A 25,639-nucleotide genomic window follows, 5' to 3' on the forward strand; every position below is an offset into this window, starting at 1 on the left:
TCCCTTGGACAGAAAATCCCCAGAGACAAAGCAAACTCCCCCAACCACTTGTAGGGCATCTATAAGGTCAAAGCTTCCATGAGGCCAACATGGAGAAAAAAAAATAACTTCTCTCTGGGGACCCTAGGGTGAAGAAAGGCTACCACCATCAGTCCCTGAAACAGAGAAGCCCTCCCCATGGTTTCTACCACAGACTTAGCTTCCAGCTTGGGTCATGGTGGTCAAGGAGCTAGGGGATGAGCCAAGTGGGCTTGGCTTGTATTAAATGCTCTAGGGAAGACAGAGGAGGCTTCTGCACAGGGATCTGGGGTGGGCTGAGGGTAGGAGCATAAGCAGGGATGGAAGGGTGTGGCCTCTGGTGGTGCACGTGGCATCAGAACCAGGAAGCCAGCCTCTCCCTCCTTCCAGATACTGAGGCATCTTATCTAAAACACTGCTGCATGGTAAGGAAACACAGTTCACTAAGGTAGAGTAGTATCCCCACACCAGAGAACTCAGAAGGAGGAATGAGATCAGCCCCGGCTTTGTTCTGCCCACCCTGAGTAGGATTTCCCAGTCTATTCCCTGATTTACCTTAGGGGTTACTTTGACAGGCTATCCCCCGACTTGGTTCTTGTCTGTCACTAACTCTGGACTTCCCTTTAATCTCAGCCCTTCCCTGATCCCATCTGGGGCAAGAGAAAATACTTGGCTTCCTATACTCATTCTGACCATCTAAAGCAATTCTATTGATTCGAAGAAAGGAGAAAAAAAAAGTGTTTTAGTAAAGGATAAAAAATCTTGAGGGGATGTAAGGCACGTTGTTAGCTTTTGTCTAGAGAATGCTTTGTTTCTTTGTCCCAGAAGAGCTTTGAGAATGAGTGGCAGGGTCGGGAGTAACCTAGTGTGGGTGGCCAGGTCCTCAGGAGGAGCCACAGTCTGAGGGAGGAGTCCTCCAGCCTTCCAAACCCTTCCAGCCAGGTCTCTGTAATTACTGTTACAGATGCTGCAGTGGTAGGAAAAGATCTTGCATCTTGTCTTTCCAGAGGCCAGCATCTGCTGCCTCCGACCCCTTGAGGTCTGCATGCTTGCTCATTACTTTATTGCAACTGTGTGCAAGCTAGCCTCTGCCTGGGGAGAGGTGGTCCCCTCTGCAATCAAAGCTCCCATTCCCTATCCTGTATTTCAGCTGTTTCTGTCCCCTCCAGCTCCTGACACTGCAAAGTATGACCTGCCAGGGCCCACTAAGGAGCCTAGAGGGGACACTAGCTTCCTGAGTCAGCTCAGAGCTATGTGGACATAGTCTGCCATACTCTCTCTTTTCTCGCCTGCTCCCTATAGAAGGTTTACCTATGGGGTAACCATCTTCAGCTCTCTGGAAAGGAAAAGAACCACAGCCCCACTTTTCAGATGAGGGAACAAGGTGCAGAAGCCTTAGGTACACAGCAGGGTTCTTACCCCTCTCAAGCTCTCTGACCTTTGCAAAAGCATTTCATCAGCACCAGAGACAGCGACAAGTCTCCGCAAAGCTGTGTGATACTTCTACCTGCAGTCCTTGGCACAGACATTTCTCCAGGACCATTGCTCTGAATCAGTGTTCTACCTAGGCACGTGCATGAATTCACTACAGCACTGATGTGATGGAGAAACCTGGCAGATGTGAGAGTGTAGGCATTTTCCTAGGTAACAGAGAACCCAGGGATTTTAGCAAAGGCTCTTGGATCTGGGAAATGATCTGTAGGTCTGAGAACAGAAGACAACGATCATCCATTGAGAAAAGAGGAGCAGCAGCAAGCTGGGCCTCCACTGTGAGTTAGGTGAGCACACTCTGACCTCTGACCTCCAGAGGCCAGCTGCTGACTTGCATGCAGTTGGGTGATCTCCATGGAGGAGCAATAAGGGACACAGTAGAGGCCAAGTGCACAAAGATGACCAGTCTCGGCCAATTCTGTCATAAACAATAAATGGGGGTGGTTAAAAGGTCCTAAAACTGTCCCAGTGGTCTTCCAGAGCCCCATTTTAGTTGGTCATGTGGGCATTCCTGGGGAGGATGTGACTCGGGGACAGATAGCTCTCTATTGCTCAGATAGTTCATGGTCGGGATGATAGCATTCATAACCAAAGAGACTCTGCCACAGCACTCTCAGCCGACAGGCAAGAATACTTCCTTGGGGACAGTTGGAGTGGCACACACTAAAGCATTTCTAGCATCTGCACCCTTGGATAAATAGTAAATATTAAGCAATATATATATCTACCCACCTGTCCATTCATCTACCCATTAACATTTATTACACACATCTTAGGAGCCAACCCAGTGTAATAAGTACCTGATTTAAGCAGGGGGTGGTGCTCAGAAGTCTAGGGGAGAATAGAGACACATTGGTGAATAACTCGAATGTCATTGCTGAAAGAGAATCGATTGTCAAAACCTGCTTGTCTGAAGGTGAGATGCAGGATGTAGAAGGAGGATCAGCTCTTCCCACAGTCACTAAATGAGGACCGAAGGAGTTCACAGGAAAGAGGAAGGTGTGGGTGGAAGGGATGTGCAGAAAGAGAAGGATCCTGTGAGGTGCACGCTGCTCTGAGAGGGCTCAGCAGACTTGGTGGCAGCGTGGATGGAGTGGCAAGGTTGTCCATTGGGAGTGTTTGTAAATGGACTTCTTCCTCCAGCCCAGAAATCACTGAGGAGTTTCTGAGCAGAGGACTGACAGTAAAACACTGCGTTTCAGGAAGGGCTGTAATAATAGACACGGCAGACAGGTGGAGAAGTCACAAAAACGCCAGAAAGACTTACATATGCTGGTATGTGCCGGAATCAGGCATGCACAGCAGGTATCTAGTGACCCTCAAACCACAGGCCAGTGTCCCACCTGAGTGACCTTCTTCACGTGTGATGGCTAGTTCCAAGACGTGGATCATCTTCTGTTGATCATGTGTGATGTTCCTCTGAGCATCTATAAATGATGCACTATTAAGTATGGGCTGGTCATTATTGGTGCCCTGGACCCTTGTATACATAGGGCCAAATGTCACATGGGCATTATCAAAGCTTTCCCAGAGTTTCCTTTGCTGCCACCCACATTCTACTCTTTTGCCTTTTCAACTGGGTGTCCATGGCCAAGGAAGAACCTAGAGAACAGTTTCACTTACATTCTAACATTTTCCCAGACAAGTGCATTGTTTCTGGGCCCAAGGGAGCTGAGGTCACCTAGACACCTCCTAGACACTCAGGGGCAAGACTAGAATGAAGCTATTTTGTTTGCAGAATGAGTGAATGACTCATTTCTAAAACCCTGGTTAAGGCTAGGCTGCCTAGAACCTGACCTGAGCTGCAGAAACAGCCTGTGTCCTGGAAGAAGCATTACTCTGGGTGCAAGTACAAGGGCTGTGCACCAAAGATCATATTCTCTTGGTTGCATAGGCAGTCCTCCATCTGCAATAATGTAACAGGATGATTCTAGGAAGAAATTCCAGCATTTAAAGAAAATTAGTCTAAACAGGGTCAGAGCCCATTCTGTTGATGCTTAGACGCAAAATAAAGGCTCTGAGCATGTACGATACTTCTGTTCCCTACCCAAGGGTCCAAATCACAAATTTACACAATGGACTCTGGACAATGCCTATCCAGGGAAGCTCACATTGTGATGGGTACATCCAAGTAGCCTGCTTGGAGGCAGTGAGCACAGGAAGCCAATAATCCCATAGATGACAATGCTCAAAACCAGGGCCTCTTTCTCCATGCACAGAACAGGGGTCAGATGAGCCTCAAGGAAGCCAGTCCACCTGGAGGGCTGACAGAGGCCATATGTTACATGGAGAACCTTGCTGCTCAGTTTTGTGAAGGTCGACAAAGGACCAAATGGGGGAAAATACCTTCTAGTTCAGAATATCTCATGTTGTGCGGTTTTGGCTCAGAAACAAACCATTCCCTCTATTACGGTCCCGGTGTATGCCAGGCAGGAAATATATGCTTTCTCTGTTCCTTGTGGCAACCTTGCAAGGTACTTCTACATTCTGTAGGTGAATGGATAGAACTACAAACAAGGTGGCTAAATGGACCAAGGTCATATAGTAAGAAACAGAGCCGAATTATGATTCATACTTCCTGGCAGTGAAGCCGTGATTGTCTCCCTCCACTCTCTGATCTTGGCCGTGCTGGTGAGAGCAGTTCGGGGGGGCTCGTGGCCACTTTGCATCATGTTGCTCATGGGTGAGCCCACGGGAAAGAAGGCAAAGCCAGGACCTACCCACCAACCTACACTGCCATTGGCAGAGCACGGCTGTTAGAGGTTAACAACTCCGTGAAGCCTCCTGTCAGGCGCATGTCAACAGCCAAAGAAAGACAATGGTTCTGTAGCCCTGAGCGGTCCTCAGTTCCCTAGAGTCTTGGATGTCAGGGCCAAGACCGAAACAATGACAAGCTGAAGAGAAGATGGTGAGGGAGTGTTCCTGCCCAGCCCTGCAGGGAAGGTGCCCTCCATACATGGGGAAAGGGCCATTTCCATACATTTGGGGGGGATATATATGCCAAGGCAAGAGGAGATGAGGTCAGGTGGTCAAAAGGACTTTCTGCTGACTGTAGTGAGAAAACATGCAAGATGTCTAGAGTTAGAGTACTCCATCCATGGAGTTTGTCTGGTGGCGACAAGGGCAGCGGTAGAGCAGAGTGCTGTGTTGTCGAGGGAGGCTCCATGCAGCTGAGACACACCCATGAGCTCTTCTTTATCTGTGGGGAGCAGGGAAGGCTGGGACAACTGATAGAGACACGGCCAAGAGGGTTCTCCATTCCACCTCTGGGGTTTGGGGTGCTCTAAGGAGTATCTCTGCTCCTTAAGGTCAGGGAAAACACAGAAGGGGCCTTCTGACACTGTTTGAGGTACCTTTGGAAAGGGTTAGTCTTGGAAGAATTAAATCCTGAGGCTTCCTAGCTCTCCAGTGCCAGGAGCACCTACCTCACTGGCCTGTAAAGTTGGGAGGGCTTCGCTGTATGGCCCTCAGGCCTCTTCTAATCCTAACCCTCTGATACCGTCTGCTGCACAAGCCATTCCCCAGGCTCTTGGTTCTCTTCATATTATACACCTGTAACACTTATAGTACATTTGTCATCTGCATAGCTCTCAGTGGGGAAAAAAGAATCAAATAGAATTCATGCCTTGGCCTCTAAGAAGGGACAGTGTAGAGAGAAGAGTTTTTATTCAGTGTGTATCCTGTGCTAAACACCTTATATTTAGATTCTCGTGTTCCTCACTGTAGCTCACTGAGGTTGGTATTGACCCTGGTTATGTAAATGAGGACCCCAAGGCTCAGAGGCAAAGCAACGTGACCAGCGCCACACAGTGGTGGGGCCTGAAGCTGGCGCCCAGCTGTTAGTTACACCCGCTGTTCTCTACAGTGCAGTACACAAGGACCCTCTGAGGATGGTTCTCGGTGTTCTGAGACAGAATGGGAAACTACAGCCATCCAGAGGAGCTTAGAGGAAGGGCTTAGCCCTGGGCCGTGAAGTAGGGCAGAGCTTGGAGGGTAGTAGAGAAAGAAGCAGCGCAGGTTACTAATCCCCCGTGTTCTTAGGGTAGGCAACAGGAAGGCAGTAATGGCTCGACCTGCTGAGGGCTCCAAGGGAGGAAAGGGGAGCCAGCAAAGAACAGAGGCCCCCTAAACCCAGCAGTGCATGCTCCCTCCTCTCTACAGGCCCAGTCCCAAAATGAAGGTCTGAAAGAGCCGATAGCCATTCCCTCTCCTGGACTCACCGAGGAAGTCTAAAGATGTAGCAAGTCCCACTAAGCCCCCCAACCAATGACTCGAGCCACACCAGTGGCCACTGCAGTGGTTAATACCGTGTGTAGCAGTGTCCACAGCCGGACGGTTTTAAGGTGGGCAGTAACTACACCTTTCCACTTCCCGCCAGGCCTGGATAGTTAAGATGCCCGTTTCCAGACTAGGGTCAGTAAGTAACCTGCTAGGGTAGCCCAGCTGCTAAGAGGACAGATCCCAGATGTGAGCCCAGTCACTCTTCACCATTCTGCTCCTGTTCTGAGTCCTAGCTCCAGGTACTCCCTCTACCTGGGTGCCCTCCAAACTCAGGTTTACCCCTGCCGTGGGCTTTTTCCAGCCATAAGAGCCCTTTCCAAGGGGGGCAGCAAGAGATATCCATTAGTCCCTCTCATTGGAAAGGACTAGAAACAGGCAGGTCAGGCAACATGCACCCTCCCCCCTTCCCCCAACCGAGCACCGTTGCCTTCTGTTCACAGTGATGGCTCCTGTGCCCAGGCCGGTGGGGGCATGGAGGACTCCGCGGTGGCAGCCGGCAGACCCAGTGCCCATGCCCCGAAGGCTCAAGCCCAGGAGCTACAGCAGGAGGAGGAGCGACCGGGGGCGGGGGGCTCCCCACGGGCTGGCCCCCTCCGCGCGGCCTCCCCTGGCCAGCAGCAGCCTGCCCTGGCGACGGCGCTCTGCTCCCACACCCCTGCTGCCTCCGAGTACGAACTCTCCCTTGACCTAAAGAATAAACAGGTACCCAGGGCCTCCTAGGGGGGCGGGGAGGGTGGTGAAGGGCCCTGCCTTTGGGGGCTGTCCAGGGTGCCAGGGACCCACAGGCACACTTCTTGTCAATGTTTCTCCTCGGCTAAACTACCTACCTGTCCTTTCCTAGACCCCAGTTCCTCGGGAGGCCATGTTTAACCACCATCAGGCCTTTACCTGGAGTGATTCATGCCCTGCACCATATAGCTAGTATATCCAGGGGCTCTGCCCTTTACAGGTGTAAACTTCCACTTTACCCAGAAGAAATAGCCTTACTCCCCTGCCTCCCAAGAGTAGCCTAATTCTAAGACACACACAAGTGTATATGTGGGCACGATTTCCAAGGCTGATACAGTTGAAGGCATCAGAGCCTCCCTACTGAGAAAGGGACACCTGCTTAGAGGGAGGTGTAATTGTTAGAATCTATCAAGAAAGAGATTTGAACTCAGAGAGGTAGATATGGATTCCAGTCCTCACTGTTCCTTCAGGAATGCCCACAAAACACTTTGAGCCTTGCTTTCCTCACCAGCAAAACTGGGAACTAGACCTTCAGTTCCTGCCAGTAGCCCTGCTAGCTCTATCATGTGTAGGCCCTAAAGACCCAGTCTTGGCCTGCGGACAAGGCAAATCTCAGGAAGCCAGTAGGATGGAGGAAAGCCAACCTGACTTCATTCCTTTTGAAGGACGCTGATGCCAAGCTATCGTCCTGGTTTGGGACCAGCGGTGGGTGATGTGCCTGACTTTTAGTAAAGCTTTTGACAAAATCCTTCGTGAGAGCTATGTGACAAGACAGGATTGTGTGGATTAGATGACAGCACAGACAGGTGGGGTTTTCACGAGTGGAATTTGCAAGCAGAACCCCACACCACCAGCATTTTCTGTCTGGTCTATGGCCAGGGACAGTGCTGTCCTTGGTCCTGCCCAGTTCCTTGTTTTGAGAAGGCACTGGATAAAAACATGAACGCTCCAGGTACCAAGCTTTCTCGTGAGATAAGGCTGAAGCACAGTCGCCAAGAACCTTAACAACTGAAGCCAAGATTTGTTTTTTAAAAATGGACAGAAAGATGCTTCAAATGAAAATAAGTCAGAGAAAATAGGAAGGATTCTAAAATCCTGCTCCCAGATTACGATGCCCAAAGTGCCCATATTTTGTGTGTTGGATGAGAACATGGCCCTGGAGCAGGAGCTTGGGGCTCTGGTTGAGTGTGATCTCACAGACTTCTGCTGTTAGTGAGGGAGCTGCACCCAGCCTTCGGGGACCCTTCCGAGCAGATCCCATAAACCACAGGACAATGCGGTGGCCAGCCGGCAGTCCTGAACCGCACACTCCTCAGGATCTTTGGATCTTCTGCATTCTGGATGGCAAATGAGAACTCCAGAGGTCCCTGAAGAAGGAAAAGAGAGCAGGTTGTGGTCGTGTAAAGAAACCATAGATTAGAATGTGAGTTTGAGATACGGAAGGGATGAGGTGCAGAAAACTGATGACCCGCATTTTCTATCATTCCAGAAAAATATAGACACTGATAGAGAACATTTCAGCTTAAGGATTAGACTTATAGAAGAGTGTAGATGCCTGGCCCATGCCATCCTGGTCTCTTTATTACTGGATGAAGCTCTAGGGGGATCAAGACAGTGTGGTCTGGGGGAAGGGCCATCTGCTAACACCCCCCAAACTCCATGGGTCTCTCCACTCCTCTGAGGCAGGAACCATCTTTGTACCTTCCCCAGCATCCAGCCAAGTGTCTTGGATGTAGTATAGAGTGTGTATTATTTTTTAGTAACTATGATATGTGAAGCAACAAGCAGCAGAGCACCAAGGAGAAAGGTCAAGTCTCTTGTCCCCCCCCGCCCCCCGCCAGAAGAGGGATTGGGTCATATCCCATCAATCCAGGGGAACCTGGCTTGAGCGGAAGTTAGTTGAGTGCTAGGTGACTTGATGAGAAACGGGGGCTGTGACAGACTCGGATGGGACTGGTGACCTGTTAGTAGTGTTCCATCAAATTCTAACAGTTAGGCATGCATTTCAGGCCACTCAGCCTTAGAGAGAGTGCCCTCCCCTGGATTTTGTATCTTTCTAGACTAACCATAGGTAGAGTAGGCTGGAGAAGCAGGGGGCTAAGGCAGACTGAGGCCAGAGCAAGATTACTGAAACATGGCCCATGTTTACAGCAAACTGAACTTTTCTTTTCTCTACTAAAGAGCTGTGTGACTTTGGGCAAGCTGTTTGACTTCTCTGGGCCTCAACAACCCCACATGTATCTCTGGGGCTTTGCATACTCCCCTTTGCTTCTGTCTCCACAGTTCTCCCTCCTCCTAGCTCTCCTCCCTTGGCCTCTTACTTTCCACCTCTCTGGAAGCTTCTTTGGCCTCTCATCATCCCCCCCCACCCCGTACCCAACACAGCACCTGGTAGTAAGACTGTGTTCTGTGGTAGAACTTCATGTAGCTTGTAGGGTTCTAGGTTCAGTCCCCAGCACCACAGTGAGGTGAAATTAAACGATGGGAAGGGGTGTCTTAAAATTAGTAAAAAGTCCTGTTTACTACAGAAGAAAAAGAAGTATGAAAATGCTCATTACTTTTGGGCCAACTTAAAAGTTAATTTAAGCCATGCAATGGAGGTGCACTCCTTTGATCCCAGCAGATGAGAAGTAGAGGCAGGTGGATTTCTGAGTTCAAGGCCAGCCTGGTCTACAGAGGGAGTTCCAGGACAGCCAGGGTTACACAGAGAAACCCTGTCTTGGAAAAGAAAAGTTAATTTAAATGTATGGAAATATCAGATATCAGGAAAATTCAAGTGATGTTGCTCAAAAGAACAACGATTTAAAAGATGTTCAGAGAATGAAAAGGTGGGAGGAAGACTTCGTGATGAAGAGGAACAGGAATGAGCATGAAGCCTAAGCCAGGTCCTAACTAGAACTCTTATAGAGAGAGGGTTTGGTATTCTGACCCTGTGGTTACCCACAATCATATGGAATCTGTCAGTTTTCAGGCTTCAGGTTGTGGGTAACCATGGCCTCCCCTCTCCTCCACCTCCGAGGTTTCCCGGTCAGCCAACCCAGACCCAGAAGCATTTTTCTGGCTCCTTGTTACCTCCTATCATCTCCATCCTCAACCCTTACTGAGCCTGTCCCTAATGTCCCCACAAACCCCACCCTGTCCACCGCTGCACTGGAAGCCAGGCCAGCCTCCCTCTCGCCTGCGCCCCCCCAGGTCACCTCCTGCCAGCTCCAGCGTCAGCTCTGCCTCTCCCACCTGACTGCCACAGCTTGGCTGAGTCATCTCCGCAAAGTGCACTTCTAATCACTGCAGCTCTCCGCTCGAAACCCTTGATGGCCACCTTTATGTGCAGTACAAAAGCTTCCCTGGCTCGCCTGCCGCAGACCCGAGCCCACACCAGGGTCCCTGCTGCTCTTATTCACAGCCCCTGAGTCCCCTGGCCAGCCTTTGCCTCTGGCCCCCCATCCACAATGCTTCCTCCACTGGAAGCGCCGAACCCAAGCGGGCTCCACTGTGCTCCTCGGGTGGTCTCAGCGTACACTTGTCTCATCCAGAAGCCCCAGGCTGGGTGAGCCCTTGTGCAAGAGCACCATGAGGAACGCTGCTGTCCCGTAGCTGTCCACTCCTACAGACAAGGACTGTGTTGTTCTCTGGCTCTGACAGAGCTGAGCGGATTATGCTTTGAACACTCACGGGGTGCGGGTGGGGGCAAGGATTGTACGTCGTAGTACAGTCCACATGGAGAGCTAGTGGTCCCAGAGTGGTACACTAGCTGCCGCTCTGCCCTTGGCCATCTCTGTTCTCCTGCGCTCAGCACAGTCCCTGGATTCTAGGGAAAGCTCAGCCAGGGAATGAGTGGATGAAAGAGATCTTCCCCAAGCTTCCCTGCACCTCACTGACCCCTTCCCCAAGACCCTACCTCAGGAAGGGGCCCTCTGACACTACTACCCTATACCCCTTCTTCCCTGGTCTGCTCACTTCTTGTAATGATCCTTAGGGCTGCAGTTTAGAGAGACAGAAAGTGTAAGCATGTATGATCCATAGGGATGAGGAAAACCACTACTCTAGTAAAGCCACTGTGGCAGGGGTACAGACTCCATGCCCTTTATACTATAGAGGTTCCAGTGTGATTCCCAAATCCTCCAGCTCTCTAAGAAGTTTGCACGCTGCTCTCTGTTTCGGCTGCAGAATAGGCCATCGTGTCTGGCTGTCCAAATTGTAGAGCTCCCTGATCTGGCCAAACCTCAGGGCCATAGAGGTATGGTCAGAAGCATCCAGGGATTGTCCCCAATCCATGTTCCACGGATGTTACAGTCTGTCCCCTTTCTTAGCGTATCTTCTAGACCCCAATCTACAAAGTTCAGCCTCACCCCAGGGCACCTGGCCAAGAAGTGGTTGACGAGGTTTCCCTGAGCCTCGGTTTCCTCACTAGTGAACTCGGGTACTGTATTGAAGTGTCTCTAGGCTCCTTCTCGCTCCAGAGGTGAGATTCTACCCTGAGTAAGAAGGAACCAGAGGACCAGGCTGTCAGGATGGGAGCGAAGACGTGGCTACGCAGGAGGTGTCCAACTCGGCTTCATTCTCAGAGAAGGGTGTCACACTGCTGCCCTCTGCTCACTGCTGGTCCTGGTGACACTGATACAAAGCACACAACCATTTCAGTCACAGAATGAGTCTTTCTGTGGTGCGCATGTAGGTGCCACCCAGGGCTATCTAAGCACTGGCTCTCTGTCAGGCAGAGTGCAAAGCCTTTGCCATGCACTGCTTCCCAGACTGGCACATTGTCACTGTACCATATCTCGGATGGGAAGACCAAGGCACCTTCCCATCTCTGCCCATCACAGTACACTGTATAGATTCCACCAGTCAATGCACACAGCCTGACCTGTCATAGAGCAGCCCTGCACATGGGGTCTCTTGCTCTCGGGCTGATGTCTGACTTTGCTTTGCCAAGTTCCAGAGACGCATAACATGACTGGCTTTAATGCTCTCAGCTGAGAAACATCAAACCAGAAGAAACCCTCCTTCAGTTTTTTTCACTTTTCTTATTTTATTTTTTTTTTATTTTTCTATTCAAAAATTTCCACTTCCTTCCCTCCTCCCATTCCCTTCTCACTCTCCCACTCACCCTCCTCCCTCCCCTTCCAGCCTTAAGAGAAGGCAGGGTACCCTACCCTGTGGGAAGTCCAAGCCCCCCCTATCCAGGCCTAGGAAGGTGTGCATCCAAATAGACTAGGGTCCCAAAAAGCCAGTACATGCAGTAGAAACAGGTCCCAGTGCCTTTGCCAATGACTTCTCAGTCAGCCCCCATTGTCAGCCACATTCAGAGAGACCGGTTCGATCACATGCTCCTTCAGTCCCAGTCCAGCTGGATTTGGTGAGCTCCCATTAGATCAGGCACACTGTCTCAGTAGGTGGACCAACCCCTCCTTGTCCTGACTTCCTTGCTCATCTTCTCCCTCCTTCTGCTCTTCAACTGGACCTTGGGAGCTCAGTCCAGTGCTCTGATGTGGGTCTCTGTCTCTATCTCCATCCATCACGGGACAGGACGAAGATTCTATGGTGATTAAGAAGCCCTCACCCAGTCCAGACTCCTCCCCCACCCAACACCTCTTTCTCCACCCTCACTTGCTGCCCTCTCTCAGGACCTTCATCAAGCTTGGTTGGCCTGGTTTCTGAAAAGAGGGAGCATGTTCCAATGACAGTGAGAACCCCTCACTCCTGACAGAAGCTAAGAGATCTTTCTCTTGGGAGCGGTCAGTCCACAGTTAAACCCCCATGAATCATAGGGAGAAGTGAACAGACTTGCTCCTTGACCCCCCCAATCCCCCAGCACTCCAGCCCACTCCAGCCCCAGCGCTCCAGCCTGTCTGTCCCCTCACTTCTCAGCTCTCTACCTGACCCTGTTAAGAATAGGGTTGGGGTGACTGGGCGGGCCTGACCTGGAACACTGCAGAACTCCTCAGTCCTAGGAGAATTTGCCTGGCAATATGAAGGGAAAAGAAAGATGGAGAATTTGGCTCTCAGCCTAGATCAGGGAGAAAGTCTGGGTTTTTATTTCCCCCAAGCATAGGAAAGAGTTCACTTTAGCTCATGACCACGGGCATTTACTGGTCCAGCCCCAGGCAGAAGGGATGTCTTTGAGGGGCAGCATGGGAGTGCTGAGAGCTCAGAACAATGCAGAGGTCCAAGCATTATGGGCGGCTTTAAAGGATGGAAGGCCGTACTGGAAACAGCTGGAGCCAGTAGGGGATGGCTGGGCAAAATGAATGGAGCAGAGGGTAATGAAGTAACAACTGAATTTCTGTGCTTTCCATGAGCAGCTAGGCACTGCTCGAGTATTCGGGGTAGCTGAAGCATAGCAAATGTCTCAAATAAATGATGGCCACATAGAACCTGGGGTGCGAAGAGTAAACAAAGAGAGGGTGGGTAGTCTAAATATCCCCCCAAATTTATGGAAAAACCGAGTGTCAAAGGCCAGTTTGAGCAGCGTTCTGTAATTGGAGAGCAGGCAGGGGAAGACGGTTTTCTGGAAGAGGCACATTTAAGACAGGTCTTGAAGAGAGGGGAATATGTGTACCTTGAGAAGAGAGGCTGAGCAGTGGCCCAGACATGCCCAAGGTCCACCAGCACAGAAGTCCTACAAGGAGCTGTTTCCCTGTGTGATGTTTGTTCATCACATTATTAGAGTGGCATTCTGATAGTGGCCGGGATTCTATTTAGAGTCCTGACAAAGGCTTTCCCTGGGATGCTTCTCCTCTTCGTTAGCTGCTAATTATCAGCCAACATAAAGCTGCTCTCTTAGATTCCCAACATGGAAACCATGGAGAAGGCTCTGAAATTGCTAGGGGAAAAACACTGAAATGTACTTAGAGATTTGAAAATGCTATGCACATAATTTGTGATTGGCATGCTTAGGGACTCTGTAGCTAGAGTCTGGGATTGATTGACTGGGGACAAGAGTTCTGAGTGTCAAGGAGTCTCAAGGAGGAGCACCAAGAGCTTCAGAAAGGAGGGGAGAAGAGGTGTAAAAGGTCCGGTGCTGATGAAGCCACATAGCTGGCCTTCTTGGGGATCACTTTGGAGGACCTCCAAAGTTGTAGGGTGCATAGAAACCAAAGAACACAGGGGCAGAGCAAGAGGGTAGATCAGAGTCTGACTGTTTGGAAAGGGGCTGAGAATACACTACTCCTCCAAGAGGCTCACCGGGAAATAGAAGGCCAGCTGGTGCCTTGTGGGTAGAAGAGTCTAACAGAGAACTGGGGGAGGGTCTGAAGGCAGGAGACAGGCAGCAGATAGATGAATGGAGGTTGGAAATGCAGGTAAGAAACAGAAAGATGAGGGAATGTCCACAGGAGATAGATGCTGTGGGATCATTTGCTCTGCCTCAGACGGGGACTTTAAGACTCACAAAAGCAACCTGTTCTCTCATTTACTCACTACATAGGATGCTGACTGTGTATTGGAGACTGTCCAAGGAGTGGGGACCAGGCAGTGAAAATGGCAAGTGAAGCCTCTGCCTTCACAGTGCTTGGATTTGCTCTCTTTCCATTATGTCTTTGTGTGACTGTGACCACCGGGCTCTCAGAGACAACTCAAGGGAAGAAGGAGGCCGGGGGCGGGGGGGGGGGTCATAGTTTCAGTTCCATCACAGCAACAAAGGCATGGAGTAAGCAACTTACTCCACAAGGGTAGGGTCACATGGTAGGACTCTTAACAACATTGCAGATCAGATTATGAAGAGAACCAGATGCTGGGTGTAACCTTCAAAGGTCCACCCCTACTCCACCTCCAAAAAGATCTGTAATGTCCCAAAATGATAACACTGGCTCAAGAAGGAACATTTAAAATATGAGCCTGTGGGGGCCACCTTACATTCAAGTCAAAATGCTCTATCTATTGCATCTCATAATACAAAATGCATTTGCGTATAAGCTTATCCAAGACTTAACAATTCCAACACCATTCACAAGCCCAAGTCCTGGAAGAGCAGGAGCAAAAGAGAGTAAGGAAGGGGAAGCAAATACTGTAAAAGTACATGATATATTTAAAAATAACTGTATTTATTAAACAGAACACTATGAGCAATGAATATATCCCCCCAAAAGTTGGGGGAGCTCTACACTGCAGGGTCACATTAAGACTCAAAAGCAATCTCTAAATTATGAACCTCTTGTTTAAAACATGAGTTATATACTCCTGATCTGTAATGACACAAAATAAATATTCTTATTCCAAACAAGAGGGGGGGGTGTTTGAGATGAGACTACAGAAACAAGAGGCAGAATACAGCAAGACTAAAACTCATTAGGGAATATATCAAGTTTTCTAGCTTGCTGGAGATGGCGGCATCATTTGAGTTCCACCACCCCTGGGCAGCCTGGATACTTAAAATCCATGTGGCCTCTTCCTTGGACTGATTCTACCAGTGCCTATCACCTTCCTAGGCAAACAGATACTCCATGCTGCTGGCATCTCTAGGATTCTGAGGTCTTACTGTATCTCGGGTTTTCACCTGCAAAGTTTCACACGTCTCCCTGGTCGGGGGCTCCCAAAGGTAGGGATATGACCCCACTGACCTTCCAGCCCTTCCTTAAAAGTCTAGTCCAAGCCTCCATGACTTCAGGTACTCTTGTAGTCTTGATGCCTACAAAATAATGTCAGTTAGGTAAACGATGCCAAGTTGTGCCAAGAGCGTCAACAGTAGCCAGGCCATTTTAGACCACGACTACAACAGCCTCCAAGAGTTTGTATGGTTAAACCTGGGAGAATAGCTCTCTAGGCAGGTCCTTTACAAGTTGAGGGCCCCCGTGACACTCTCTTCAAAGGTAAGTTGTAGTAGAAGGAGTGGGCTGCATCCCACTGCCCGGCCAGCTAAGCCCCGAAAATAATCACACAGAAATTGTATTAATTAAAACACTGTCTGGCCTATTAGCTCTAGCCTCTTATTGGCTAACTCTCACATCTTGATCTAACCCATTCTAATAATCTGTGTAGCACCACGAGGTCATGGCTTACCGGGAAAGATTCTAACATATGTCCGTCTCGGGCAGGAGCTTCATGGCGTCTGCCTGACTCTGCTCTTCTTCCCAGCATCCAGTTCTGTCTTTCCCACCTACCTAAGTTTCTGCCCTATCAAAAGGCCAAGGCAGTCTCTTTATTCAACTAATGAAAGCAACATTTACACCCTGAAGCCTCCAGCAGGTGGTCTTGCCACTTTAAACGTATCTTAGTTGGGGTCACTATTGCTGTGATAAAACACCATGATGAAAAGAACTTGGGGAGGAAAGGGTCTATTTCTCTCACAGTCCCATTTACAAACAGTTCATCATGGAAAGCAGGAAGGGCCATGAAGGAGACTGCTCATTCATTTCCCCGCAGCCCAGACTCAAAATAATCACACAGAAACTATACTAATTACAACACTTCTTTGCTTATTAGCTTGTGCATATTTCTAGCTAACTCTTACATCTTAAATCAACCCATTTCTATTAATCTGTGCATCACCACGAGGTTGTGGCTTACTGCAAGGTTCTGCAAGGTTCTGGTAGGCTCCAACTCTCTGACTCTGCCTCCTTTCCTCTTCTATCTGCTTGGATTCCCACCTTGCCCTATTCTGCACAGCAATAGGCCCAACGCAGCTTCCTTATTAACCAATAGTAATGAAACATATTCACAGCATACAGAGGGGAATCCCACATCCATGCAGGAACTCACACAGGGCAGGAACCCTAAAATAGGAGCTGATGCAGAGGCTGCAGAGGGGTGCAACTTACTGGCTTGCTCCTCATGGCTTACTCAAGCTCCTTTTTTATAGAATTCAGGACTGCAATGGCAGCACCCACAATGGTTTGGTCCCTCCCCCATCAATCACTAAATTAAAAAAATATGCTTTACAGGCTTGTTTATAGCCCGATCTTATGGAGACATTTTCCTAATCGAGGTTCCCTCCTTACAGATGACTTTAGTTTGTGGCATTGATATAAAGCCATCCAGCACAGCTGCTATTCTGGACAAGGTTTTTTGTATATTTCTGCACTGCTTTTTGCTCCAAATTGTGACTATATGCCTGACTAAAAGTGCTCAACAATAACCCTATCCAACTTGAATCCTATGCTGTCTTGAAATTCCCATTAAACTTTTTAATTCAGGCTCACTTAAAATTTCAGGGTACAGGCAGGATGCAAACAAAATGTTTCCCCACTGTATCCAAAAGGCAGTTGCCCAATTCCCGATAGAGTCCTTGTTCCCGTCTGAAATCTTATGAGCACAGTCTTTTTACTATCTACAATATCATCAGCATTCCAGCCCTGCAAGCATCAACCGATTAATCTCTGCAAACAGCATTCTAGGGATTCTTAAACTCCTTTCTCCAAATCTTCCAAATGCTTCCGACAAGCCAGTTCCAAAGGCCTAAGAACCTCATGACCAGATTTAATTACAGTAACAGGCTCTTCTGTGGCACCCGTTTTCTGTACCAGTTGGTTTTGTGTTGCTGTAACTGCAATACCTAAGAGAAACAATTTAAAAAGATATAGTTTGGCTCACAGTTTGTGAGGGTTTTGGTCCATAATTGCAGACGAAGCTTCGTAGCATCATAGAGGTAGGGGCTGCTCACATCATCAGAAAACAGAGCATGACAGGAGGAAGGGCTGGCTATAACCTGTCTTTACTTACTATTTCTACCAGATAGAGGCTCACCTCCTTAAAAGGCTCTATACTCTCCACCCCCCGCCCAAAGAAAACCACAGTGCTACAAGCTGGGGGACAAGCATTCAAAGTATGAGCCCCTAGGAGACACTTCAGATTTGAACCGTACTTAAACTTTAATGTGTAGGAAGGACTTGGTAGGACAGGAACAAGAATCTAAATTTGGTTTCTTCAAACAGTATAGACATTGAGCTTGAAGGTGTACCCTCCTGGAGTCATCTTGGCCAGTCTTCTGCCTCAGAGGGTGATGATAATTATCTCCTTGCTTTCTATTGCTGTGATAAGCATCATGACCAAAGGCAGCTTGGGAAAAGGGGTTTATTTGACTTAGAGATCTCGGTCCATCACTGCGAGAAGCCAAGGCAGGAGCCTAGAGGCAGGAACCAAAGCAGAGACCATGGAAGAATGCTGCTCACTGGCTTTCCTTCATGGCTTGCTCAGCCTGTTTTCTTGCAAGTTCAGGGATATCTACCAAGGGATGTGGCACAATCACACTAAACTGGACCCTCCCAAATTAATCATTATTCAAGAATATTCCCTAAAGACTTACCTACAGGGCAGAAATTTAACAATCTTTAAAAAGTTCAACATGTCCTCAATTGTCTGCCACATTTCCTTCACAGGATACAAAAGGGATACAAAGGTATTATTCCGTCTCAAACCACAAATCACTACTTACTGCTACCCTGCTGTATAAGGTTCCTCCAAGATTAAAACATTCTATCCTTTAGGAAAGTTCCCTAAAACAGAAGGTAAACAACTCAAGATAGTTTCAGGAAGTCCCTGAAACTGAGCAGATTCACTACGCCTCTAGCTCCCGTGCACTCTCACAAGAATGCTGGGAGTCACTCAGACAAGACAAGCTGCCAGGGAGACTTTTGAGACCAGACCAGCTAGCCTGTACCAAGCAGAAACCAACCAGGCTACCAGGAAGAGGTTTAGACCAGGGGCAGCTGGAGAGGATGCTCTCCAGTTTGTTGTGCTGCCAGCAGGCTGTGCAGAGTACTTAAGTTTCCAGCTCTGTGAGCTGTCGTCCATGCTGGGGTGGGCTTTGATGATACACCTGTCTTTAAGTTATTTCTGTCCTTGTCAGTAACCCCAATAAAACTCAATGGTACACACACACACACACACACACACACAAAGACTTGCCTACAGGCTAATCTGATGGAGACATTTTCTCAGTAAAGGTTTTCTCTTCCTGGATGACCCTAGATTGTGTCAAGTTGAAAAAAAGAAAAGAAAATCTACCCAGTGCAATGCTATACCAAGCAGATAGATTCTTTACCGTCTTGGAACTATCTTAGGTAAAGGGTTTCTTTTTAGGTATCTTCTTTCAGTTGTTTATGGAATCCTATCACTTGCCAAGACACTCTTGGGTCTTGGTTTCTCCAGGAAGTAGAAATGGACCAGTGGGAAAGAGATACAAAGTCTGGACCTTCAGTGAGTTTGTCATGGTCATTGAGAAAGGATTTTAAAAACGGGGATAAAGGGGTACTGTTCATCTAATTCTCTACAACATGACAATTTCTTCCTTTGGGGCACACAGGAAATCATATACCCTAAGTTGTGCCTTATTTTAAAAGGTTTACCCAATTGCATCAGACCCACCAGGACTGTACCAGGCTTTTTCTTTTGGGACACCAACCAGCTTCCAGATCATGACACAAAGACTTCTTATTAGTTATGAATGCTCAGCCTAGCTTAAGCTCATTTCTGGGTAGCTCTTTTGTTTTTCGGATTTATTTATTTATTTTGTATACAGTGTTCTGTCTGCATGTATACCTGCAGGCCAGAGAGGGCACCATATTTCATTACAGATGGTTGTGAGCCACCATGTGGTTGCTGGGAATTGAACTCAGGACCTCTAGAAGAACAATCAGTGCTCTTAACCTCTGAGCTATCTCTCTTGCCCCCTCTGGCTATTTCTTTTAACTTAAATTAACCTGTTTCTCTTTGTCTATCTTTTGCCTTTCTTTCTGTACATCTTATTTTCCTGCCTCCTCCAGTGTCTGGCTGGCTGGCAGCTGCCTGGTTTCTGATCCTGGAGGTGTCCTTCTCTTTCTCCCCCATTCTCTTCTCCTTCCTTTCTTTCTCATTCTTTTCACCCTCTTCTTTCTTCTCTTCTATTTATTCTTTCTTCCCATCAGCCCTGCCTATCCCTCTCCTGCCTAGCTACTGGCCAGTCAGCATTTTATTAAACCTCTCAGGTACCTTAGGCTGGCAAAGTGAAACAAATACAGCCCATCTTTACATGATTAAAGATATGCAGCAAACACAAATGTAACACATCCTTACACAGTTAAAGTCATATTCCACATCATAAGCAAATATAACGCATCTTTACATAGTTAAGTGTTCCACAAGGATGATTTCCCTTTTGTTAACTGACAGTCACTTGGTTGGAAATAGGTTTCTAATATACTGGAAGCTCGCAGGGATAATGTCTATCATATTAATAAGACCACCTCAAATTCAAAGGGGGGGAATTATATACCACAGGATGAAGACTCATTGGGAACATCTTGGAATTCCACCTACCACACAGTTGGAAGGTAGCTACTTGGTTTCTCTATGTAGCTCCACGGGTACCTCTAAGAAACCTCGCTCTCTGCCCCGGGGATCTGTTCCGGCTCTTGCACGCATCAATCATACTAGGCAGAAAAGAAGATCATGGCTTTGTGGGTTCTCAGGGCTGAACTCTAGCATGCCTACTGAAGCCTAGAACAGGGATGCAGCCTTGCCCCAGGTGGGCAGGTCCCTTCCCAGAGAACCCAGTTGAACTGTGTCCAGATGTGAAGAACCCGAGAAAATAAGCATGTGCTATTCTGAGTGTTTGGTAATTTGAGAGACAAGATACTTGGTATGAGTCTTTCTAAAACTGTGTTGGGGTGACACCCATGGCCTTACACAAATTAGACAAGGCCTCTGACACTGAGCTACATCCCCAAGTCCATTCTGATATGCTTTTTAAAATGGCCTTGAAGACTCCCCTGTAACCCAGGGATCCGATGTCACTGTAGTGCTTCCTCCTAATGCTTAGAGCCTGCACCCTCTCACACACAGACTTTGGTGGGCTGAGTAGATCAGGAAGCCAGTTACAGTGCTGCATTGAGGGAGAGACTTGCCTTTCCATCCGCTTCATAGACGGCAAATCCACCTGTGCTCCCCCCTGTGCTCCCCCCAGCCTCACCCCCATCCAGATCCCCAGAGAACGTGGGAATGTCAGTGCCCTAGAGACTCTCCTACTCTCTGTCCATTCATCCAGACTTTTAGCTCCAGAAGGAGAGTGTGCAAGCCGAGGGTAAGGATAAGTGAAGGGCATAATTTCAGAGACAGGGTACACATTTTCACTCCTACAGATTCAAGGAGCTTACCGAGGAGCCTATGATACTAATCAAGCCTATCTTCTTAGTTTCAGCCTGGCCCTTTGGCTAAAGTCAAAGCTCTTCAAGGAGCATGGTTCAATGGTCAGTCATTTCCGGGGGTGGGGTGGGGCGGAATGTCCCCCCTAGTCCTTTCTTGAGAAGTTTTGATAAAGTAGAGAAAGCAAGAACATAGCAACCTAAGTGGGGCTGGGGGTCGGGGGGCAGAGATGGAGGGCAGAACTGAAGGAAGGGAGGCAAAACCCTGAACACGGGAATGCCAGGAGCGATGCTCCGGTGAGCGATGCTCAGGTGAGGCCCTTGCTACACAGCTCCTATCAATACAACTGTGATTTGAAACATGCTCCCTGGAGGGGAGCTTGCTCTTGGGCCATTGTCCTCATAACATTCACATTTATTGACCACTTCCCACGTGCCCAAATGTGGACCGGGGACTGGCCTCGCAAAGACGATCAAACCCAGATGCCATGCTTTTGGTACTCCCGGGAAAACAGAAGCACCCCAATGCACTGAAGTGAGCGCCCAGAGTTTTGTTTTTTGTTTGATTGACTGATCTTAACATCATTGTTTAATTTTTCATTTTTAATTATTTTTAATTATGCATTAAGGCAGAAAACAACAATATAATAAACTCCCATACAACCATCACCAAGCTCCAACGGTCTTTATTAATGTTTTCTTAATATTAATATCATGCTAGCTAGTGCATTTTACGTAATTTCAATTGCAATTCGGGAAATACTTCTACATGCATCTCTGATGTAAATGTTCTTTAATAATTAGGAGATTAGATAAACGGGACTTCCATCCCAGCACCTCTGTCCACTGCCACAAGGAACCTCCCCAAACCCGAGTGTATTCCTCCATCTTGCCTCTAGGAGTCTTGCTAAGGACTTGGCATATCAGGCTTGCCTGGTCTGGAGTCTTCTCCCAGTAAAGCCACCTTGTGCACCGGGGACTGTGGTGGGCTGTACTGATCTAATCCATACTACTTCCACCTTCCCTGACTGAGCCTTTCTCTCTGTCTCTGCTCAGATTGAAATGCTAGAACACAAATACGGGGGCCACTTGGTATCCCGCCGCGCCGCGTGCACCATCCAAACCGCTTTCCGCCAGTACCAGCTCAGCAAGAACTTTGAGAAGATCCGTAACTCGCTCCTGGAAAGCCGCCTGCCCCGGCGGATCTCGCTGCGCAAAGTGCGGGCGCCCACAGCAGAGAGCCTGGTGGCGGAGAAGGCGCTCCTGGAGGGCTGTGGACTACTGGGGCTGCCGCTGGGGCGCTCGCCCTCCCTGCCACCCACCTTCGCAGGGTCGCTCACCGAGCTGGAGGACTCCTTCACCGAACAGGTGCAGTCCTTGGCCAAGTCTATCGACGACGCCCTCAGCACCTGGAGTCTCAAGACCATGTGCTCATTGCAAGAGAGTGGCGCGTACCAGCTCCACCAGGCCCTGAACCCGAGTGCGGGACAGCCAAGCCTGGAAGCCGAGGCACGGGAGCCCGAGAGTAGCCCAGGGTCTGGAGATGAGGCCAGCGGCCTGCCGCAGGGTCACAGCGGTACCCTCATGATGGCTTTCCGGGATGTCACGGTGCAGATCGCTAACCAGAACATCTCTGTTTCCTCCTCCACTGCCCTGTCTGTGGCCAACTGTCTGGGCGCACAGACCACCCAGGCCACAGCTGAGCCAGCGACCAATCAAACTGAGCAGGGGGATGCCGCGGCTCAGGAGGTCTCGGAAGCCCCAGCCTCGGAACAGGAGGAACCCCCGGGTGAGAACTCAGAAGTGGTGGAGAGCCCAGCCCAGGGCGCACATGAACAGGTGGTTGCGGAGGCCGTGGTTGAGGAGGCTGTGGCCGAGGAAGCAGCGGGGGAAGAGGAAGAGGCCGGGCAGTCAGGGAAAGGGGCCGATGCGGGCGAAAACTCTGAGCAGCTGAGCAGTAGCAGCGCATCCACCAAATCCGCCAAATCTGGCTCAGAGGTTTCTGCTGCTGCCTCGAAGGAGGCCCTGCAGGCGGTGATCCTAAGCTTGCCGCGCTACCACTGCGAGAACCCAGCCAGCTGCAGGTCCCCCACTCTCTCCACCGACACCCTGCGCAAACGACTTTACCGCATTGGCCTCAACCTCTTCAACATGTGAGTGACCTTGGGGTCCCCAGAAGGACCGGAGGGAGGGACCGAGGGGAAACTTGCAGGGTACCAAGACCTGACAGCATCTTCTCTGGGTCCTTCAGAGCAGTTTGTGCCTGGGCTGAAACCCCTCGCCAGAGCTCCCAGGGAATGTTTACGAAGTACATACTATATTTTTCCCGAGGACAAACACATCAAGCATAGGTTTTTCACAATTGTTTTTTAAGATGAAGAGATGGTTTGGAAAATGGGAAAATACAGGTTGAGCACACGCAGGAATCGTTGAAGATGAAAATGAAGTTAGGAAAACAGTGTTATTACACTGGGGTCCCAAAATGAGGAAGTGGCGGAGAGGGGGAGACAGTGTGAAAATGAGGTAGAGTCCCTGCTGAGAAGGCTCAGGTAAAGGTGGTTGCTGTGCAAGCCTGGCAACCTGAGCTCTGCCTCCCAGAACAACCACAAAGGTGGAAGGAGAAAGGTGTCTCCCGGGAGCCGTCCTCTGACCCCCTGTGAAGGCATTCCCTCTCCCACACTAAAATTTTATTTTTAAATATTTTTAATGAGATAGAGGAGTAGCTAAGAGGAAAGAAAGACAGGAAGGACGAGAACCAAGTGAGATAGGAAAGAGATTGAGGAATGGAAAGAGGGAAATTAATGACTACCGTAACTCAGAGACCCAAACAGGACTCCATGCAACAAGAACACACGCTGCAGGTGACACAGAGGAAACAGACCCCTCTCTCCCTCCCTGTGAGACAGAAAGTCCACGCGACACTACTTACCCTCCTCATCCATTCCCTCCTAGCTCTGCCCCGGGGCAGGAATCATTTCCTGCCCTCATTTAGTCATACAACTATCATTGATTGCATGCCAGGCCTGTACTGGATAGATGAGTAAAACGGCCCCTGGCCTCAAGATGCTCATGTCCAGCCATTCCTAGCTCACCTGCAATCCTCCCAGCAGCATCTAGAGACAGAGAACATCCTCCGGTTTTACAGACTAGCAACCAGGCTCACAAGAGGGAGGGAGGTTGCACACTGCTCAACCTCTAGCTAGAGGTAAACCTGGGCGTAGCCAGAGTCGTCCATTCTTTTGTAGGTCAGGCTGTCACCTGATGCACATGAAATCAGAAACTCTCATCCTTCAAGACAGTGATTCCCAGTCCATCCTTAGTGAAGAGCCAGTTCCATCCCCTCCTCCTGTATATGGGCTGGTACCTTTGCAAAACACAATACAAATGAATTGCTAGGAAAGCAGCCACAGGCTTGATGTCCTGAAAATGTCAAGCATTTGAGAAAAGGTTTCTAGGGCTCATTTATCTCCTCAGATCCAGTGAGATCCAGCTCCAGGAGCAGCTGAGGTGCAGACTGGAGGAAGCACCTCCTGCACCCCCTAGGGGCTCTAGGGACTGTCCAGAGCCTTAGGGAAGGGACAGAGAAGGGAGCCTCGCTACTTGCTATGGATTCTTGTTGAGTCAGACCTCTTCTCCCTTCAAGCCCTATTCCTGTCCCCGTTCCCCATCCCACCCCCGTGTGATGTTGAGGTGACTGTTGCTCCCATGGGGAGCCCTAGTGATCCCTGGGAAGTAGATTCCCCAGGGTGAAAGGAGTCAGGACAGCAGCCTTAAAAAGCCTTGGCTTCCTCTCTCCTCCCCACTCCAACTTCTCTACAGAAACCCGGACAAGGGCATCCAGTTCCTGATCTCACGTGGCTTCATCCCTGACACCCCCATCGGCGTGGCCCACTTCCTCCTCCAGCGGAAAGGCCTGAGCCGCCAGATGATAGGAGAGTTCCTGGGCAATAGCAAGAGACAGTTCAACCGCGACGTGCTGGAGTGAGTGCCCACGACACACCCCCACTCTCCCTCCTTTCATACCCCTGGACCCAAGGAGTCTCATGGTTTCTTCCGAGGTGGGAATCCTTGCTCCAGCTTCCTATAGTCAACCGAGTGGCTATAGATCCAGTCCTTCATTTGGTGGTAGGATGCGCCTGGAGCCTTTGGACACTCCAGGGACACCCTTGGGCATGAGAAACAGTGGGGAGGGGATATAAATAATAATTAATGAATTGTGCTGCTCAGGCCCACTTCTGGGGGAATGGCCCCTTAGCCGACCTTCTCTCAGCACCTGTCCCAGAAGCCCAGAACATTCCCGTGCCAGGGCTCATTTTCATATTAGTAGAGGCAAAACATGGAGAAAACAAGGCTGAAATGAGTGTTATTAAACACGGAAATACTGAGTCCATAAACATGAATTAACCAACGAAATTACCATATACCAACGAATATACCATAACTGCAGTAAACGGCTAGGGTGAGGGCTCCAGGGACCGCCTTAACTATGCTGGGCTTTGCACTACTCAGAAACTGCATCTCCAGAGGACAGGGGTGGCACTTCTCTGGCTAAGAACCACAGAAACTTGGGGCCTCCTCTCCCCTGGGAAAGGTAAAGAGGGTCCATAAATTCTACTCTAGGCCCCTGGGAAAGCCTGTCATCCTTGTTCCTGCTCCGGAAAGAGCTACAGAGAGAGGGACAAGGGGCCGAGGAGTGGAGGGTCACTGTGACTGTTTGTGACCAGTGCTGGATGGATAATTGAAGAGCTGACCTCTGGTCACGGAGCAGTCCTGGCACTCTTGCAAAGTTGACATAGCACAGCTCTGTGTCACATCCTGTGATAGGGTAGGGTTTGCTATGGCAGATGGACCAGTTGCTCCCTGAGAATGAGACTGGGCATCCTGGCACACCTCGTGGTCTGGGAGAACTTATAGCCTTGCACACTCTGAAGTCACTGATGGGGGATGGGGGAGTGTCATCTCAACACAGATAGGGCAGCAAGAACTGAGCCCTGTCCGAAGGCTCTCGGGCATCCCTGAGCAGCATTGGCTATGCAGAACTAATGCCCTACCCTTGCCTCTCTGGA

The 25,639-nt window shown here is 49.3% G+C and overlaps 1 protein-coding gene across 2 annotated transcripts in view; it reads left to right on the forward strand.

Annotated features, from left to right (window-relative positions):
* Positions 1-25,639, forward strand: part of Iqsec3 (IQ motif and Sec7 domain ArfGEF 3) — a 100,003-nt gene that overhangs the window by 42,340 nt on the left and 32,024 nt on the right. Inside the window, exons 3-5 of one of the 2 annotated variants that reach the window (XM_050164093.1) lie at positions 6,231-6,492; positions 21,630-22,726; positions 24,393-24,554. In XM_050164093.1, the coding sequence (XP_050020050.1) occupies positions 6,231-6,492; positions 21,630-22,726; positions 24,393-24,554 (1,521 nt within the window). Of the gene's footprint in view, positions 1-6,230; positions 6,493-21,629; positions 22,727-24,392; positions 24,555-25,639 lie in introns of those variants that run through there. The other variant, XM_050164094.1, reaches the window with a different exon arrangement.

This window comes from Alexandromys fortis, unplaced genomic scaffold (assembly GCF_014885135.2).
Source record: "Alexandromys fortis isolate MF-2015 unplaced genomic scaffold, M_Fortis_MF-2015_v1.1 scaffold_150, whole genome shotgun sequence".
NCBI lineage: Eukaryota > Metazoa > Chordata > Mammalia > Rodentia > Cricetidae > Alexandromys > Alexandromys fortis.